At 47.8% G+C, this 18,537-nt stretch overlaps 1 protein-coding gene and 1 long non-coding RNA gene across 2 annotated transcripts; one reads left to right on the forward strand and one right to left on the reverse strand.

Moving 5' to 3' along the window:
* Positions 1-3,620: 3,620 nt before the first annotated feature.
* On the reverse strand, positions 3,621-8,251 carry RAP2B (RAP2B, member of RAS oncogene family). Its single transcript, XM_032119787.1, has one exon. It carries the CDS (start codon positions 7,978-7,980, stop codon positions 7,429-7,431), a length of 552 nt encoding a protein of 183 aa, XP_031975678.1. The 5' UTR covers positions 7,981-8,251; the 3' UTR covers positions 3,621-7,428.
* A 256-nt stretch (positions 8,252-8,507) lies between these two features.
* LOC116449025 lies at positions 8,508-17,677 on the forward strand. The gene is made up of 2 exons (XR_004242201.1): positions 8,508-9,169; positions 9,557-17,677. It is a non-coding gene; the product is annotated as an uncharacterized LOC116449025 (long non-coding RNA).
* The last annotated feature ends 860 nt before the right edge of the window (positions 17,678-18,537 follow it).

Consider the following 18,537-nt stretch of genomic DNA (forward strand, 5'->3'; position numbering starts at 1 on the left):
TCTATCCCTGGGCTCTCAGTAGTTCATCAGACAGGTTCGGCTCCATGTCCCTGTCACAAGGACACAGAGGTGGCACAAGCCTGGTTTCCCTCGCAGACAGAGCTGCCCACAAACCAGACGGGTCAGACAGGTCAAGGCCCCACACCTTTAATCACCATGGGACCCTTCTGGTTTAGCAGTGCTGAGAACTAATCAGTGCCAGGTCAAAAGTGCTTGAAGAGAATCCAGAAAACTCTTTTTAGGTGCTTATAATTGGCTAAATAAACACACAGCTAAATTTCTATGCTACTGGTCTGATACTCAGCGACTGCAGGCACACAGTTCCTAATTTTCTGTGCTAGAAGTAGAAAAATGTGGGTGCTTCCCAAATTGTGGATACCAGATACAACTTTGTATGTATGCATAAATATTTATGCTCAGCAGTCTGTAACTGTCACTGCAGAGGCTGAAGTACAGGAGTACTGGAAGGGAATAAATGCCTCCGTATCTGTGAACTCTAATTCACTCCAGGCTGACCCAGTTCTTTTGGAAATAATATTTTCCGAGCTGTTTCTCTGCTGAGAGTCCAGGCCTTGGAAATATCTTAAACATACAGTGTTCTCCCTAAACTTTATTGCAAAAATATGTGGAGACATGGCATGTATTTCTGGAATCCAGGAAGGTTGTGCTATACAGCAACTCAGATGTGAATCTCCTCTCTATTTTTTCCTTTAATTAAAGGAAAAACCAAAAGATCCAACAACAAAAGGGAAAGCAAAATCCACACTAAAGCAAACATAACATTTGAAAGAAGAAACCCAGCAGAAAATAGCCAATCTGGGATGCAGCAGAGTATCCCAAAAAGAAGGGAAATCAAGATTGCAAACACTAGAAACTCAATTACTCAAGCACTTTGTTAGCATGCTTTCATTCTAACTTTGGTAATCATCAGTAAACTTGGCAGCAAACTCCCCATATGAAACGGAGGTACGTGATACTGCTGTAGTTCATTCAAGGGATACAATTATCACTCATCTCATCCTCCAGCACACACAGCTCCTAACTCCCCTGAGTCACATTGCGACAATCATCACTATGAAGCTCCACACAGCTTAAAAGAGATTTTGGTGACTGGTGGTGTAGGGAAGTTCAGTCTAAACATCAGACTCATCCCTGGTAGAGAACACACATTGGACAAATGTTTCCTGCACTTTTGAACCTGCTTAGCAATGTAAGGAGGGAAAAAACCAGTAAATTCGTAACACACACACACAAAAGAATGTTTTATACCCAAAACAGAAGAATGGAGCCCATCTTCTCCCCAGCTCCCGCAGCCCCCAGCAAGACATCCTGCTCCCTGCCCTGCCACAGAGTCGTGTCTGCCATTTGGGGAACCTGGCACTGTGTGTCCTGCTTCCAGCCCCACCCCACAAACCACCCCACAGTGGCAGATCCCCACCCTGCCCGGCCAGGATTTCATCAGTCCTACGTTGCTACTCCTGCATCTCTTCTGTCTCTCTCCTAACAATGCAGGGGAGGTGCAGAGTTTCATACACCGAATGTCCTGGATGTGTCCATACAACACCCCAAAGTTACTTTTGTTACAGACACAGAAAACCCCTGAACACACCTTCAACCCCAGCTCACGCCAGGAGCCCAAAGCAGCAGACCTGGGGAAGACACCACAACCCAGCAGAGGAAGTTAAACACGAGGCACATTTTGTGCTTTTAAGGACCACAGATTTGATCTCTAAAATGTACCTATTTTATGCTTCTCCACAAAGTGTTTTTGGAATATCTACAGAGATTCTTTCAAGCTACCTCTCTGGACAAGAGCGGATACAACACGTCCCCCCCGATTGCTGAAACTGGGATAACTGTAGGAACACTACAGAAACAAAGAATTAGATGAATGTACCCACAAATGAGAAGCTGGGAAGGGACATCTGCTATAAATACTGACCTGTACTTTTTGCAATACCTGATTCAGAGGAAAAAACAGCCAACTTCAATTTCAGATTAGCTTTTCCCCCAGAAGTCCATTTACAACCACCCTCAAAAGCAACCTAAAACATCCCCTTTGACCCTAGTGTAACAAATTAACACGACTATATCAAAAGGCAAAAACTTTAGCAATTTTTTGATCATTCTGTCCAGTCTCGTAGCTGCAGCATTTCTTGCACAATCATTATCAGTCTGTCAAGCAGAGGAGAAGCATCTGGGATCTGTCTGTACCTGAATATCAAATCTATTAACTAAGCACTTTTTATAATGTTCCCTTACAGAACTTTGTAGAAATAAATGGGGTTTGTATCATTGAAGCTGAAGTTACATGTCAGGCACCATTTTCCTAAAACTCTCTGTCAAGGACTACAAAACAAAGTTATGGCTTCTTGATCAGTCTGCTCTTCACCTAAACCTCCAAGAGACCCAAGACTGCCAAAACTAAAAATAGTCAATACAGAACAGCTGCTTTCAATATTTTAAGACTTACTTGAATGACTTGCAAGTTCTGGTTAACTGACTGCTAATTTTACAGTGGTTTACGTAGGATCTGGGACTTGTTGGATAGTGCAGATTAAGGATTTACTTTGAGTACTTGCTTTATGCACAATATGTCACCTCTGGCATGGACAGCAGCAAAGCAACCCTGGTGTTTGTTGGAGCAGTTGTATCCTTCAGAAATTTAAAACAGCCACAGAGAAAATGTGATGGCTGTTCTGGAGCTTTCTGCAGGAACATCTCCGCTCATCATCATTGACCAGGTTTTGTTGGGGGTTCCTTCAGCACCATAAGGTCTGTTCCATAAGGAATGCTCCAGAACTGAGATCATTGAGGTGAGATCATCTGTGGAAAGGGAGGAATTCTGATTCCAGTCTCAGTGAAGTCAGATCACACACACACACACAGACTCTTACCTGGGAAACACAGCAAGATTTTTGATTACAGACAAATTCTACACAAATTAAAACACAAAATCAACAAAAAAACCCCAAAATCCCAACACATGCAGCCCCAACAACACGCTTGCACTCCATTTCTCATCACTACAACTCACTTGAGTATCTTTTGCTTTTTGCACTAGAAGTTTGTTCTCAGATCCCTCTCATCTGCTGCACACACGGTTACCAAAGACTGTCAGCCCCAAACACAAAGTTCTCCAATTTGGGCAGATGCTGGATTCCTGCAAAAATGAGGTTCTAAAACACTGCTGTAGCAATGTGACAGGAAGGAGAATCTTTGACACACACATTTTGCATGAGGCTGTAAACACTGTAGGAACAGGCTGTAAGCTGTGAACATCAATATTTAAAACCATTTCCCCTTGGAACTGAGCTCACACACGTTTGCTTCTAGAGCAAGTCTCAGATCTCACCAGAACATGAACAGTTCTGCCCAAGAGCACAGTGAGGGTTCACTCAGAAGAGCGTCTGGGTTGCTGTACAAACCTGGACAGGGACAGGGCTTCCAACGGCAGCAGCACTCCAACCATTTTCCATTTACCTCGTGGGAGCTGTCCTTGCACTCCATGCACGTGTGCCACTCCTTTTAGCACAAAATTCTGAAAGAACTTTCTGCATTATGTCACTCCTCGAGGAAATCTGACCCCGAACAACACCTGCACACAATGAGTACCCAAGTGAGGAAGTCATAAAGAGCCAGCAGCCCTTTATTAAAAATGCCCTTTGCAAACAACTTGCCGTACATTCTTTTGAGAGAAGCAGAACCGCCAGGATCCCACAGCCACAGAATTCCACATCAGCTCCAGCACCATCAGATCAACAAATCCTGAGCATCATGTTGAGCAGAAGCACACTTGCATTGGGACTGGGGCTGAGAACACGGCACGGTTACAGTCACGGACACCAGGATGCCACACACGCTTTCTTGCAATAGAACAAGCTCGGATTTTTAAAAATACAATCATCATGTACAGCAAAATATGTGGTCACAAGACCAGTCTTAAACCAAGGCCTTGTTTACACAACTTCTGTGATGTCAGGAAGTATTTTGGCTGGGAATGTAATTTTTCTTCCAAAACAAGTAAATATTTGCAATTCTCACTGTGAAAAGAGTGATATACCACCTCTGTATTGACACGGGTGTAACATATTCCCACAGGGAAAAGGAATAAAGAGTACCTTTATATTGATACAACATTTCCCTCAAGTGTCGAAGCTAATATAGCTAATATAGCTTTCATCACTCAGTCAAGTTAAAGCAGGATGATTTTTTTCAGACTTTTCATAGACAAGGCCTATGTTTAACAAGCACCAAAACACTTCAGAGTATTTGGAAGATCACACTACTGAGCTCTACACTTTGTACTGTCCTCACCAGTCACAGAGAACATTGAATGCCTAAATACATTCAAAACCCTGATCAGACAGTGCCATCCATGGCTGCTTAAATGCTTCACTGTTTAACAAATGCACCTTTTTGGCCAAAACTCGAATGTACCACAGAAAGGCCCAGCACAGCACGGCGCTCAGCTGGCTGCCCTCAGCTGCTCTGCCAGGCTGAGCAAAGCTGGACTTTGTGTGCTACAAACACCCACTTTTGCCTTGTTCCTCAAGCACAGCTCAGGCAGTGGGGAAACAGAGGCACTGGGGAACGTGAGGGATCTGCTGTCTCCTGGGAGGGCACAATAAATACCTGCTTTTATCAACCAGATCAAGCTGCTGTCAATGCACTGATCTAGAGGAGCAAGGGCTGTTGGGTGCTAAAAACTGTACATTCCCATTGAATTTAAGGCAAAATTGAACCATGGCAGTAACAGAGACGTAAATTTATTTCTTTTTGACATCAGATGTGCAGTTTGTAAGCTGCAGATGTGGCAGCAGTCAAGCTTCCTTAGCTTTCAATGCAGTACTTGGGTTAAAAGGAACCCCTTCTGTCAGTAAGTGTTATTCCCCCTCTCTTCCTAGCACGGGAGTCCTCTGGCTTCTAATGAATTTTTAGGAATTTCTGGAAGATGAGCTGCAATGACGTTTTCAATTTTCACTTAAAAACAGGGGGTAAATGAATGTGTCTATTACAGGGAGACCCCAGGCAGCAGCAAGGGACCAGCACTGGGGTTGCCTTCTCCATCCCCCTCTGTTTTTCACTGTGGTTGTGTCACTGAGGCTGACACAGCCCCACTGACTGGACCAAACTGGAAGGATACACGTGAGCTCAGAAGGAGAAACATGCTTCCAGTATAGAATCATTCACACATTTTCAGTAGATACTTGACGTGACTACAAAAAGTAGTAATTCTGACTAAAGCACAAATGACAATTTTCATTTAAATCAGTGGGATTTCAAAATGCAGAATCAAACTGACACTGCATGCTGTTCTTCCAGTGCTGAAGCACAAGGTTTTCCTGCTTAAAACATGAGAAATGACCAGATTCACAGAGGGATCATGGCAGTTACTTTTCAACTGGCCTGATTAAAAATCCCTTTACACATCATTGCTCAACCTTTGCTTCTGAGATGTAAGATAATTTCAAGACTTCTTGGAATAGGGGGGAGAAGGAAAAAAAGAGTTGCAGGTTTTGTGTGCAAACCTTTAAAGAAGGGGCAAAGAGAGGAAGAAAACAGGTTAACAAGCTCCTTGGATCTTCCAAGGGATGGGAGACACAGGTCTCCTCCCACCCCAGCCCCTCTGCAAACCAGAAAACAAAAAGGTCTGGTTGATAATTTTAAAGCGATAGTGCAATGAGACTAAAAGCTTAAATTTCATAAATAAGTGACCTTTAGAACTTCACCCCGATAAACCATGCTGCTTTCAGGAGGGAAAAAGGGCCTCATCTTACAGGGCCTGTTGCAGTAAGCCCACACTGCCTTCCTAAAGCTGCCTCTGAGCACAGCCTTCTCACAAGTTGGCATCACACTGGGCCAGGCCCTGAACACAAGCAAAAACCTGCATCAAAAATGACTAAATATTAGATAAAACAGCAATCTTGTGCTTTGCCTTTTTTTAACCACTGTTCTTAGCTAAATCGACCCGTCTACCTTTCACTGCTACTGAGATATAAATCAGGATTAAGAGCCTGTGTGAAAGTCAGTGTTTCATGAGATACATAACAGTGCACAAAGTTGTTTTCTAAAAAACAGCATTTGTATTAAAATTCTTAAAATGGATAGACATCTCTTCAATGCATGTCTGCAATTAAAACGACAGTTGTTAGAATTTTCTTGGTACATCACAACGGTAAGATTTCCTTCTTTGCTGGCTGGAGGTACATCCCACGACAAAATCAAAGGGAAATAGAACCAAAAAAAGGAAAAAAAAAAATAAAAGAAAAAGCCCTCCCCCCCAAAATCCCAAAAGGCTAAATTCTTGTAAATTTGAAGTAAATGAAGCCCGAACTTGCAAGACATGGAAATAACAGTTAAAAGGCTCAGATTGAAATAAGAAATAAATTCCACTAACAATAGGCCCTTTTGTCCTGGCTTGCTCGGTGTGATTACTGCAAGGAAACTGTTAAGTAGTTTTTGGAGTAGTAGATAATGGGATTCTGTGGAGCTTTCACAGGTTGGCACCGGCTGGAACAGCTGAGTTTTGAAGGCACTCTACAGACACAGGGCTGCTGTTGGCCCTGCATCACTCATGGGAAGTCTTTGCACTTGAGAGAGCTAGTCATCAAAATCAGGTATTGCCAACCCAAACCCAAAAACCCCTCGGCACAAAAAGCACCACTGCCCCCCCGCCAAAGGAAAAACCAAAACCACAACGAAATCACACACACACGCACACCTAAAAAATTGTGCAGATTTGTAACATTTTCACAGCTGATTTTAAAAAAACCAAACAAATAAAACAAAACCAGGAGAAAAACCACCACGCTACCACTCTCCTGCAAACTCCCATCCGATACAGCAGGTAAACAAAATAGAGCATTATTCCAGGGATATCGGCAGCGCTGCCCGGCGCCCCGTGCCTGGCAGCACCGTTCGGGTCACAGTCCCAGTTCCATGTGCAACTCTCCGGGCGGGACGGTCCCGCACCGCCGCCCGCTTGCATAGAAACCGCGGGGAGCGGCGCCGGAACGGGGCCCCGCTCCCCGGGGCTGTCCGGGATGGCCCCGCTCCCCGGGATGGCCCCGCTCCCCGGGGCTGTCCGGGATGGCCCCGCTCCCCGGGATGGCCCCGCTCCCCGGGGCTGTCCGGGATGGCCCCGCTCCCCGGGATGGCCCCGCTCCCCGGGGCTGTCCGGGATGGCCCCGCTCCCCGCCGGGCTCCCCGCGGCTGTCCCGGGGCGGGTTCCCCGCGTGGCTCCGCTCCCCGGGCGGCGGGACCGACTGCTCCCGCGCCCGCCGCCGACACTGACAGGAAATATGCCATGACCAAGACTGGACGAAACGTACATGCCGAGAAAAGCCACATTTCCAACACGATGAATTTTTTCCCCGATGTTTTTTCCCCGAGCGTGTCCGCCGGGGCGCGGGGCCGCCGCCGCCCTCAGAGGATGGCGCAGGAGGCGCAGCACGGCTCGTCCCCGTTGGGCTGCGCCGCGTAGTTCATCTGCCTGACGATCTCGGCGAAGAGCTCGTCCACCGAGGCTTTGTTTTTGGCCGAGGTCTCCATGAAGGGGCAGCTCCATTCCTCGGCCAGCGCTTTGCCCTCCCCGAAGGAGACCTCGCGCTCGCCTTCCAGGTCCACCTTGTTGCCCACCAGGATCATGGGCACCCGCTCGTACCTCTTGACGCGGATGATCTGGTCCCGCATGGGTTTGATGTCCTGGAAGCTCTGCTGGTTCACCAGGCTGTACACCAGGATGAAGCCCTGCCCGTTCTTGATGTAGAGGTCCCGCATGGAGGCGAACTGCTCGGTGCCCGCCGTGTCCAGGATCTCCAGCACGGACGGCGACGAGTCCACCTCGATCTCCTTGCGGTAGAAGTCCTCGATGGTGGGGTCATACTTCTCGATGAAGGAGCCGGTCACGAACTGCACGGTAAGGGCGGACTTGCCCACGCCGCCCGAGCCCAGCACCACCACCTTGTACTCCCGCATGGCTCCCGCCTCCCTCCGCCGCCTCCCGCTCGGGGCTGCCGCGGCGGGCGGGGACGGGGCGGAGGGAGGGAGGGGACGAGGGACGGCCCCGCGCCGGGGCGGGGAAGCGGCGACCGCGCCTCGCGGAGCAGCGCCGGACAGCCCCGGCTCCGGGCAGCACCGAGGAGAAGGAGGAAGGGGATGAAGACGGGCGGAAGAGAAAGAGGGAGGGAGAGAGGGAGGGAGGGAGGGAAGAAGGGCGGCAGCGCTGCCGTTACCAGCCCTGGCCCCGGTGCGGCGGCGGGACGGCGCTGCCGCGGCCCATGGCGGCCCGGCCCGGCCCCATTGGCTGCGGCGCGCGGCCCGCCCCCGCCCATTGGCTGCGGCGCGCGGCCCGGCCAAGCCCTATTGGCTGAGGCGCGCGGCCCGCCCCCGCCCATTGGCTGCGGCGCCGCACCGCCCGCCCCTATTGGCTGCCGGCGGCGAGCGGCAGCCGCCCGTGCCCCGCCCCGCGCCGCCCCGCGCGTGTGACCCCCGCCCTCCGCGGGGCCGCGCCGCGCTCGGGGCACCGCGCGTCCCCTCCCGCCCCGGCGTCCCCTCGGACGGGGATCGGAATCACCGCGTGTCCCTCCGGACCGGGACCGGGGCACCGGGTGTCCCCTCCCGCCCCGCCGTCCCCTCAGACCGGGATCGGGGCACCGGGCGTCCCTCCGGACCGGGATCGGAATCACCGCGTGTCGCTTCCAGCCCCGGGGGTCCCGCGCCCAGCGCGGGAATGGGGGCCGGGCGGTGGGACCGGCAGCCCAGGTGCCCCACCCCGGGTGCCCCCGTCTCCCGGTCCTCCTGATGCCGGTGCCCCTGTCCCCGCCCTCCCGCCCCTAATCGGCGCTGCCCGGCCCGGCGTCGCGCACCTCCCGCGCTATCGCTGCGTGCAGCCGGTGCCCGGGCCGTGCCCGGGACACGGGGGAGCCGCTGCCGGGGTCGGGGTGCCCCCGTAGCTCCGCAGCCCAGCTGGCTGCGGAGGCTCCGGGGGCCCTCTGCCCGCTGGGAACCCGTCGCCCAGGGGCCGGGCTCCGTCGGGAGCGGTGGCGGGGCCGGCTGCCCCCCGTTCGGGAGCCCTCGCCAGGACGGCCCCGTTTCCCGCTTTCCCCCGTGTTGCAGAGTCGGGACCGACTGATGGCTCGGGCGGGAGATGTGGCCGCTGGCAGAGGTTGGTGCTGTTGGCACTTGGTGGCCTGTGACCAGCAGCGTGGCCTGGCAAGGCTGAGTCACGGGGACTGGCTATGTGCCACTGTTTGTAGAAGTCGTCCCTTGGACTTTCTATTAGACATTCCTTTCAAGAAAGTATCATTAGTTGTTCTGGCACCCTCCAGTCTTTGCTGTTGCATCTTACTCAGTTCTTTACAATTCTCTGTATTTATCCACGTAATGGTGTCATGTAGATCCTTTCTACCACACCTTATTTCCAAGCCTAATTTAAACACAGCACTTGGGGTAGGCAAAGTCTAAAGGATTTGAAATAAGTTTTGTAAGTAACGTTCTCTTATTCCTGAACAATTTTCACAGAGGCTAAATTCTATGGAAATTATTTTTGCAGCATTCACAGCGGGGATTCATCCCCGTGGTCACCAATCCTCTGGTGAGTACTGTACTCCTGGTGATCCTCTGGAGCTCAAACTGAACCCCTCTGCTGCTGATGTGTAAGTCTTTGCAAATAAAACCTTTCCTGAGGAACACAAACGCTGTGTTCCAGCAGCCCCGCTGTGGAGTGGGCAGTGGTTGGAACAACCTTGTTAAGGATGTCTCATGTGTGAAACCGTACGCCCTGTGTGTGGTTTGTAGGTGCACCCGTGTCCTGTACCTGGTAGTTGAGTGTCCCCAGGGGGATGCTGATCTGCCAGGCCCTGCCTGATTTCTCCCAGGTCCACAATCTTCTCACTCACCTACAAAACCTGTGGGCTGCAGGCTGCTCCTGAGCTGATGCAGGTGCTGTGCAGGTCAGCCTGGGGCTGGAGCAGGTATTCTGTCTCCTGTCACAGCCCCACAGCTGGGCTTTGGTCCTCTCGCTGTTCTAGGCTCTGCCTGCTACCCACATAACCCTTACCTTGTGATGGACACGTGGGCCCTGGTTTTCCCAGAGCAGTACTGCATTTCCTGGAAACACTGAAAAAGACCTCTCTGAGCACTTACAGCCTCTGTGAGTTCTCTCTCCATGGCTGCTTAGCCCATCCATAGATGTTTGCTTTGGAAACTAAATAACTGGGCTCCCTTGGAAGTTTTTATGCCATTTCTCCACTTGTTCTTGTTGTTCTTTTCACTCTCCATCTGATTCCCCCCTCCTAGAAGTTCTCTGGGAGCAGAGCTACCACAATACCCACCCTGATGTGAGCCAGCCAAAATCAGTCACCTGCCAGCAAGAGCTGGCAAAGTTCTCTTCAAAACCAGCTGTAAGAATTGCTGAAAGGCCACAGTGTCACTGCAGAAGCATTTTATTTTCTTGTTCTGTGCTCAGGTTTTGGGTATGATGTGGGCTTGCTCACCTTCATCGCCTCTGTAGCAAACCCACATCTGACTTGTTTGCCTTACACTTTTTCCCAACATGCCAGTAGCCAGTGTTCTAAAGACCAGACTGTAATGTTGGTTTAAATCCTATCTGTTTAATCCCAACTCACTGCTGGATTGTGGTGTGTGTTTGTTTTTTCAGTGACAGAATAAAATTACTCTCCATTTGTTAATTCTACACTAGGCTATTAATTGCTGCTATTTCTGAAGAAGGAAATGTATCACATTCCAAGTAACAAATGATCTTTATGCTGTTGAGTTTAAATATGGAATATGATTTCTCATGTCCCAGTGCCCTACTACATGTATTAATTTAATCTCTCATTACCAGCCAGCTCTAGGTAGTTAGTCTGTAGTGCAAGGAGTCTGTGGGAGGTAACTGAAAGAATCAAGTCTGGTTTTCTTAGAAATGAATTTGGGTGCATGGCTACAGACCACTGAGGAATCTGTGGGTTGGAAAGTTTGAAAATCCCTGGCCGAGGGTTTAGACGCGGAAGTTAAATAAATCATGGGAGGATGCAGCACTTAATATTTGAATTACAAAGTATGCATTACATTGGGTGGTGGTGCTTCATGAATGGTAGTGGTTTAGACTCTCAGGAAATTAATGTTTTCCTGAAACAAGCTCTGGTTGGGCAACATGAAGGCATGACAATGCAGCAGGGTCTAGGCAAAATATAATCATCAGAGTTGGCTGTATTAATTTGATTTTTAAAATGATCAAGCATATTTTAAAAACAATTTCCAGATGATTTGATGCTATCTTTAAAATGCCAAAATAAAAATCAGCTGAAAAGCATAAATTTGGTTACTAAACAGTTCACCATGCAGTATTTACATGTATAACCAGCTTTTGCTGTGCTGAGTAACCCTGCTTGTTCAGTAAAACTGCTCATACAGGCTGAGGTTATTTCTGACTTACTTAGAGAGAGCGAGTCATGAGCTGCTGCTGCTGGAGATACTTTGTGCAAGTAAAGCAGTGGCTTTGGGTGGGTTTTTTAATGTATTGTACTTCTTATAGGCGAAGACTAAACAAGGGCAGTTTAGATCAGTAACAGATGCAATATCTAAAGTTTGAGTACCCTGAAAGTTTGTCATTGTCTGATGACAACAAGATCTAATGGTATAAAAGGATGTAAAAACTTCCTGGTGTTACTGAAGGGACCTTCTGACCAGCTCTTCTGGTGGTTCTTTAAAGATGCACAGCCACACCTGAGCTGTGGAGTCTGTCTCAGCAAAGGGATGTGTCACCTCCTGAGACCTGACTGAGTCCCACTGAGCTTATTTAGAAAGAGATTTTACAGAAAAACTGTGCTGTACCTGAGGAACAGAAAATGCTGTCAGGAGTGGGCTGAGTTTCGAGGTATGTCCTGCACAGAGTTTGCTGCTGGATCTTGGAAGGCCCGTGCTCTGTAAATGAAACTGAGCTACAATCTGGGAAATGTGAGGCTCTGAGTAAAAAAGACACTTTGAAAACATGCTCAGAATTAGGTGAGAGAATGTGCCTGTCTGAAATCTGAAGCTGCAGCTCTTGGGCAGAACGAGCTGCTTGCCTTCAGTCAGAGATCCTCTGCCTCTCTTAGTGACTACACATTGAAATAAGGTTTATTGATATGTCAGAAGTTCTTGTGACTGTGAAAGAGACTTCTGAGATCATAGTGCTCTGCCAGGTACTAGCTAGGCAGGGTGGTAATTGAATTTTAAGGGTACAAATCATACTAAATGTTGTATTTTGATTTCTCAGCACTGCTGCTGAGAAAATCCCAAGGGATGTCATGGGCTAAGGATACTGCACATCATTTCATTCCTAAGATGGCAATGTTCCCTGGGTATAACAGACATACCTTACCACTCACTTAAGATTAAATTACTTAGCTGGCTCACAATCCAATATAAAACTGTTAAACTGAGAAGATTCAAAATCATTTGGGGAAGAGTTGCTCTTGTGTCTCTCCCATGCTGCCATTGTGTGATAGTAATAGTAAATCTAAAGGTAAAGGGAGAATAATTACCAAGGGAAGCTAACAAAATGAAATAATCACAGAGGTCAAAGAACATAATTGCACCAAATGTTTTCTGGCATTGAACAAATCTGGAGAAATTTTTCAATGTTTACTCATTTTGAATTTATGAAATTGAGCAAGATTTTGGGGCCTGAATTAGTTTTTAGTGCAGTGGTGTACAAAGCAGTCTTTATTTTGGATTTGGCAGCAGGATGATTTAGGTTGCTTTGGAGGGGTTGAGGAAGGAGAAGATGACAAAAATAACCTGGCATCCAACAGCATTTAAATAGAATATTGAACTTATCAGCACCTTGAGTAATTCTCAGTAATTCCATATGTGAATACATATCCGCAGCAAGACTGCCTAATGTGTGTTTATCTTAATCCAGTGGCATTAACAGTTCTCATTCCAGAATCAGGATGTGCTCATAGGGAGTAAAACGAGACAGCCAGGGTAATTCCACGGACAGGTTTCGCTCCAAGTGAAGCTGTTCTGTGTCTCAGCCCCAGACAGGCAGAGAGAAGCTGCTGTCACAGGCTGCAGGTGACTCAGGCCAGAGCTGTGCCCGGGCTGTGGCACTGGGGAGAGCTGGTTCCTGCCCTGACTCAGCCCTCGGAGCATCTCCCTCCTGCCAGCGCCTTCCTGAGCAGGAGCTGGGTTGTGCAGAGTCACCCCCCTCCTGCCCAGCTCCTGTGTGTGTCTCAGGGAAGTGGAGCCCCATGGGGACTTTCTCTGCCAAAGGATCCTCAAATGCAAAATACCAGACTTTCATTTTTTCAAGAAATAATCACAGCTGCTGGTGGGTGTAAATAAAGTATAAAAAAAAAAAAAAGAAAAGAAAATAAGTGACACACACAGAGAAAAAAATGTTCATTATTTCCATCAAAAGTCCTGCCAGAGATCTTATCACTATTGCTAAAGTAGCCTGTGCTGCCAGAACTTATCAGATATCATCTCCCTTGAATTGGTGTCATAATGCCACTTTATGTTTCTTTATAAAGAACATGTTCCATGGCATGCTTATATCCCACTCCTAGATGTGATGATTATTGTCAAAATATGCATAATTGTCAAAGTTCAGGTCTATTTCTGTGTTCATTATTTGTTGTCAACTCCCTTCTATTTACCCCAGGAGCAGTGTACCTGAAAGGTTATGGGGTTTGGGTAAGCACGCAGAACAGGGAGAGCACTTATCTGCTCCTGTGTGCAGCACTCAGGTTGTGTGTAGGTGTGGTGAAACAACTTTTGGAACCATAAATGTAGTCTTGATAGCACTTGCATGGAAACAGTGCTATTGTATGGTAATGAAACTGGTGTAATCAGCCTGGAGTGAAACTGGTGACTAATTCAAAAAGCAAACTTCCTGTCTGCAGCAAAAGCCCTTCTGTAAAAAAATGCCTTTTCTTCACTGCCCCGTGGCACTGTGTCACATTGCAGCGTTAACTCTGCTGCTGGGAGTGCTCAGATACTACAGATAATTATCGTTTGGAGTTCTCACTCTTGAATTTGTTTAATCCCTCAGTCTCCTGACCAGGAGCAAAGAGTTTTACTGCCAGAGTCTTCTATCAGGGCAGGGAGGAAGGAGTGCTTGAAGCTGGGATCTCTGGGGGTGAGGTGGGAGAGTTCCAGAGGTCCCAAAGAAGCAGCAAGTGGGTCACCAGGTGATGGACTTTGCCTCCGTGTGAGGAGCCACTGTAACAATCTGCCTTTGGTCTGGGTTTGGTGGTGCAGAACTGTGCTGGGGGTATTGGTAGGTAGTGAGGTCTGGGGAATTTTCCCCACTCTTCAGTCAGCTGAGAAGGATACCAAAGACCAGATTTTGGGAAGGATGGCATTGTTTCAGCTCTGAGACATGGGCTGTGCTGTATATAGTGCACAGAATAGCTGCTGCAGTATCCAGCAGAATTCTGCTGCCCTGGGTCCTTGAAAGCTTTCAGGTGTAAATATTGATTGTTCTTTAAATGTCTGTAGACTTGTATTTGAGCACATTAAAGTAATTTGGGGGTAAACATATCAACAAAGGAGATAAGGATTTTTTGAGACCCGTGTCAGGCTCAGTCTGATGTCAGTTGTTTGCAGCCTCAGTAGGCTCCAAGTCTCTTGCAATCCTTTAACACAAAGCTGTGTTTTCTGATTGTTTTACAAGGGCTGCTGCTGTTTCTGGCTGGTCAAGTCTGAAGGGATCATTGTGACTGACCACTGATTGTGTCACCAGCCTGAGGACTGTTTCATCTTCCAGGCCTTCATCTGCTGGGCCAGATTAAGGTGAACGTGGGAGCAAACGGAGTCTTGCAACACGTGGCCCTGCAGATAACCCCACCCAGCCCGGCAGGGGCCAGCGGGCGCAAACAGCGCTATTGACAGACGAGCTCTGAGAATGAGCAGATAAGGCTCAGTGATGTTGATACCGCTTGATCTGTGAGCCGTGTTCGATATTGCCAGCGGGGCAGTCAGGAATGCTGATGTGACCACAAGCCCTTGGAGGATTTGTGTGAAGGCTGGTTATTGTCACAGCATGTCAGGACACAGCCGGCTCCCCAAGGGCGGTGGCCCTCGGGCTCCTTCCCCCGCTGGGAACCCCCTGCTCGCCTTCCTGGCGGCCTTTCTGCGTGCCACAGTCCGCAGCTGCAGCAATGGATATGAAATATTAACACTCACTGAATGGAGATGCATTTCCATTTCTGTGTGCTTTATTTTGTCGTAAATAGTTCCGCTAAGAGGACACCACTGTGCCCCGGTGTAGTGAGCTCCACTGGTGGCACCGTGCTGCTCCCGGTAAAACACAGCCCAAAACAGTCCTGTCGTGTGAGAAATGTTGTCTTGTCACGTACCAGAAAAAAGGGTAAAAGTGACTTCAAACATGAATTGATTCTGTTTGTGGTCCATCACAAGGCTGAGGGATATGCAGCAGACTTCAGAGACAGGTCCCTCAGGTTGAGTGGACTGAGGCTGACCTGGCAATCATGGCTGGATGGAAGCAGATTAATGTGGAATCTGATCTGTGGAGCTGATCCACAGTGACTGGGCAGGAAAACACAAGTTACTTTATTTACAATAAGCACATTTCCCAGGACAGAGTTGAATTCAACTTGTTTGTCCCACTTGGAAACAGCCAACAAGATCCCTGATCCTAGGACCTGTTCCAACTAATCCTGCTAATGCTGCTGTTCATTTTATTCTTGACTGCTCAAGCAGAGGTGAACTTTGAGGCTCTCTCAGTATCACTGAGACAGATGTGGCATTTTAACGCTGTCAGCAAAACAAAATGTCAGGATGGTCAGAGTTTCAGTTTTCCTCCTTGAAGGATTTTTGCCTGGTTTTCCCCCAGCAGCAAAGCCTGCAGGCTGCTTCCCCTGCCAGCAGATCCTTTCTGGGTGCTGGTGAACTAAAGTTAAAACTCGATGCACCGTCACAGATGGCATCCAGGCACAAATGTCTGTCAGAAACCAGTTTATCAAAATCACTCAAAATTCTAATTCTGTTCTCCAGAGTGCTGACAGCAAACTTGATAGCATCAGCAAATTTTGGGTTTGCTCTCTGGTTTTCAAGGCATTAATACAAATACAAGTCATAGACAAAGCTCTGGTATGTCTTCCAGTCTCATGGCAAACTATTGACACATCAGAAGTTTTTTAACAGGTTATTTATCTTCTAGATGCTTTCCCAGACTGTTTAATGAAGTGCTGTAGTGTTCAGCCAGGTTTGTGGGCTCTGAGGTGACTGACTAATGCAAATAGATGTCTAAGAGTAGGGTTTGATTTCAGTGTTAACAAGTGCCTTGGAACCTGTCTTTGTTCAATAAACAACATATTTCATAGTTTACATCAGATTGAATCCTTCTGCACATATAAACAAATACATTAATGGAATAAGAAAGTAAACTCTGTGACGCTCCTGGCTGCAGTGACTAATCAATTAAAAAGTCTTTTTATTGTTGACTATTTAAATTAAAGCACCCAGCCCTGTAGTGCATGGCACCTAAACCAAGAGCAGTTTGGGGTCTGCCCGGAGAAGTGTTTGGAAGAGCTTTGGGATCTCGTGATTCCTGGGATCTGGAAGGAATGTGTCAGTTCTCTGTGTCGTGACCTCAGTCTGCACTATCATTGCTTAAATAATGATTTTAAAGCTCCTTTTAGTCTTCCTGATGACAGTCTCTGCTATGAAAAGACTCAGGGGCTGAGCAGGCAGGGTCTCTGTCCTTTGGGGAGGGGGCTGTCTGCTGTTCCTGACAAGCTTCCAGCTGGCTGGGGAAGGCTTGGCACACAGGGACACGGGAGCGTGTGGGATCTGCTCTGTCTGCCGGGTTCACACCTGTGTCAGTACCTGGCAGCTATAAATACCCCCAGAGCGTGAGTCATGCCTCGTGTGGCACCGAAAGCCTTTCCTGCCTCTCCAGGGAGTGGAGGCAACGGGAGAGCACGTCAGAGCTGGGACATTTTACAAGGTGTGGTGCTGACTCAGGACAGCTGCAGCCAAATCTCACCATTTTCCTGACCAATAAACAGAATGAACCCATAGCAATGCAACAAAACCCCACGACTTAAACTGCGCTGAGTGTCCTTCTGCCCTCCCAGGAGAACACCGAGCTCCAAAGCCTGCATCCACCTCGGGAGGATCCAACTGGGAGCTGTCGGGGTTGGGCACCACCACGGGCAGACAGCTGCTTGAGAGGATGTCCCAGCACTCTGATGAACGTGCCCTGTGGCTTTGGATAGCCCTGGCTGGGAAAAAGGAGTAAAAGTCACCTGGAACATTAAAGACTCCAATAAATGGTAGTGTTGCCTCTGTATTGTAGCTGTACCAGGAGTCTGCAAACAGACAGCCTGTGTTCTTACTACAGTTACTTCACTTTTAAAATATCACGCTGATAGCAAAAGTACAATTTCAAAGTAAAGTTTGGTGTAGATGAAGACCAAGCCACCGTTCCTACTCCTACTTACCGTATGGAGAAGCCACTGACTGTTACAGCTCTGCCAATAACTGAGCTCATAGCACAATGAAACTCTGTAAATAGTATTTAAGCGTTGACAGTATTTAAATACTTAACTCACCGAGCCTGGTGTGAGTACACTTTCTCAGCATTAGGAAATCTATTGCTTAATTAGTGTTTTATGGCAGTTTGCATATATAAAGCACTGTATATGAATGCTGAGTATGATTCAGTTGTCAGTATCTGAACATGAATTACATTTCACACAGGGTTTGGGAGAAGAAATTCCATAACATTAGGCAAAATGGCTTATGCATTCCCAGTAATTTTACATAAAATCTATTCATAGTGCCCATTGACTGGAAACAATATATGGGATTCTTTTAGTTGAACTACTTAATTCAGCAGATAACCACTGCTGCTTCATAGTTCACAGATGAGAATGTAAGGGAGCAGCTGAGGCATCCAGTTGAATTCGATTAATGACAAAGGAACGTTTCAGAGGACAGAGGGGACACTGTCCACTGTGCCCACAGCACAAACAGGGAGTGGAAGTGACCACTTTGAGCTGAGCAGTAAAACCCGAGACCTGATCTTGTCCCAGGAGCTGATCTTGATGCCTTTTCCTGGTCTTAAAATCAAGAGTGAAACACGGTTAGAAGGGAAAAAGGGATTTTACCTCGGTATTTATTGTAAGCATCCTTAGGTGCACACGTCCAGGTCATATGCACCGAAATGCACCCTGCCAAATGCCCCCCCCAAAAGATCTGGTATAACATTATAGGTGTTACTAATTAGCATATCTATGAAAAATTCCCCAATGAGAGGCTCAAGTGAGCCCCCCTCCCCAAGGAGCCTTCCCTTGGATGGTTCCATCTTGGTTTACAGAATGTGTTCTGGAGAGGACCTTGGGCTCTGGGGCACACTGATCCCTGGCTACGAAGCTTCTAAAATGTTGAGTCTCTCAGCTTGACAAACAAGACCAAGAATGTAGGCAAAAAGCACTGAGAATACAGAAGTTGTAAAAAGATATAACAGGGGTATAAAAGAAAAGGCAAAAAATCTTCATGGCATCAATCCTA

The sequence above is a fragment of the Corvus moneduloides genome, chromosome 10, assembly GCF_009650955.1.
Source record: "Corvus moneduloides isolate bCorMon1 chromosome 10, bCorMon1.pri, whole genome shotgun sequence".
Classification (NCBI taxonomy): Eukaryota; Metazoa; Chordata; class Aves; order Passeriformes; family Corvidae; genus Corvus; species Corvus moneduloides.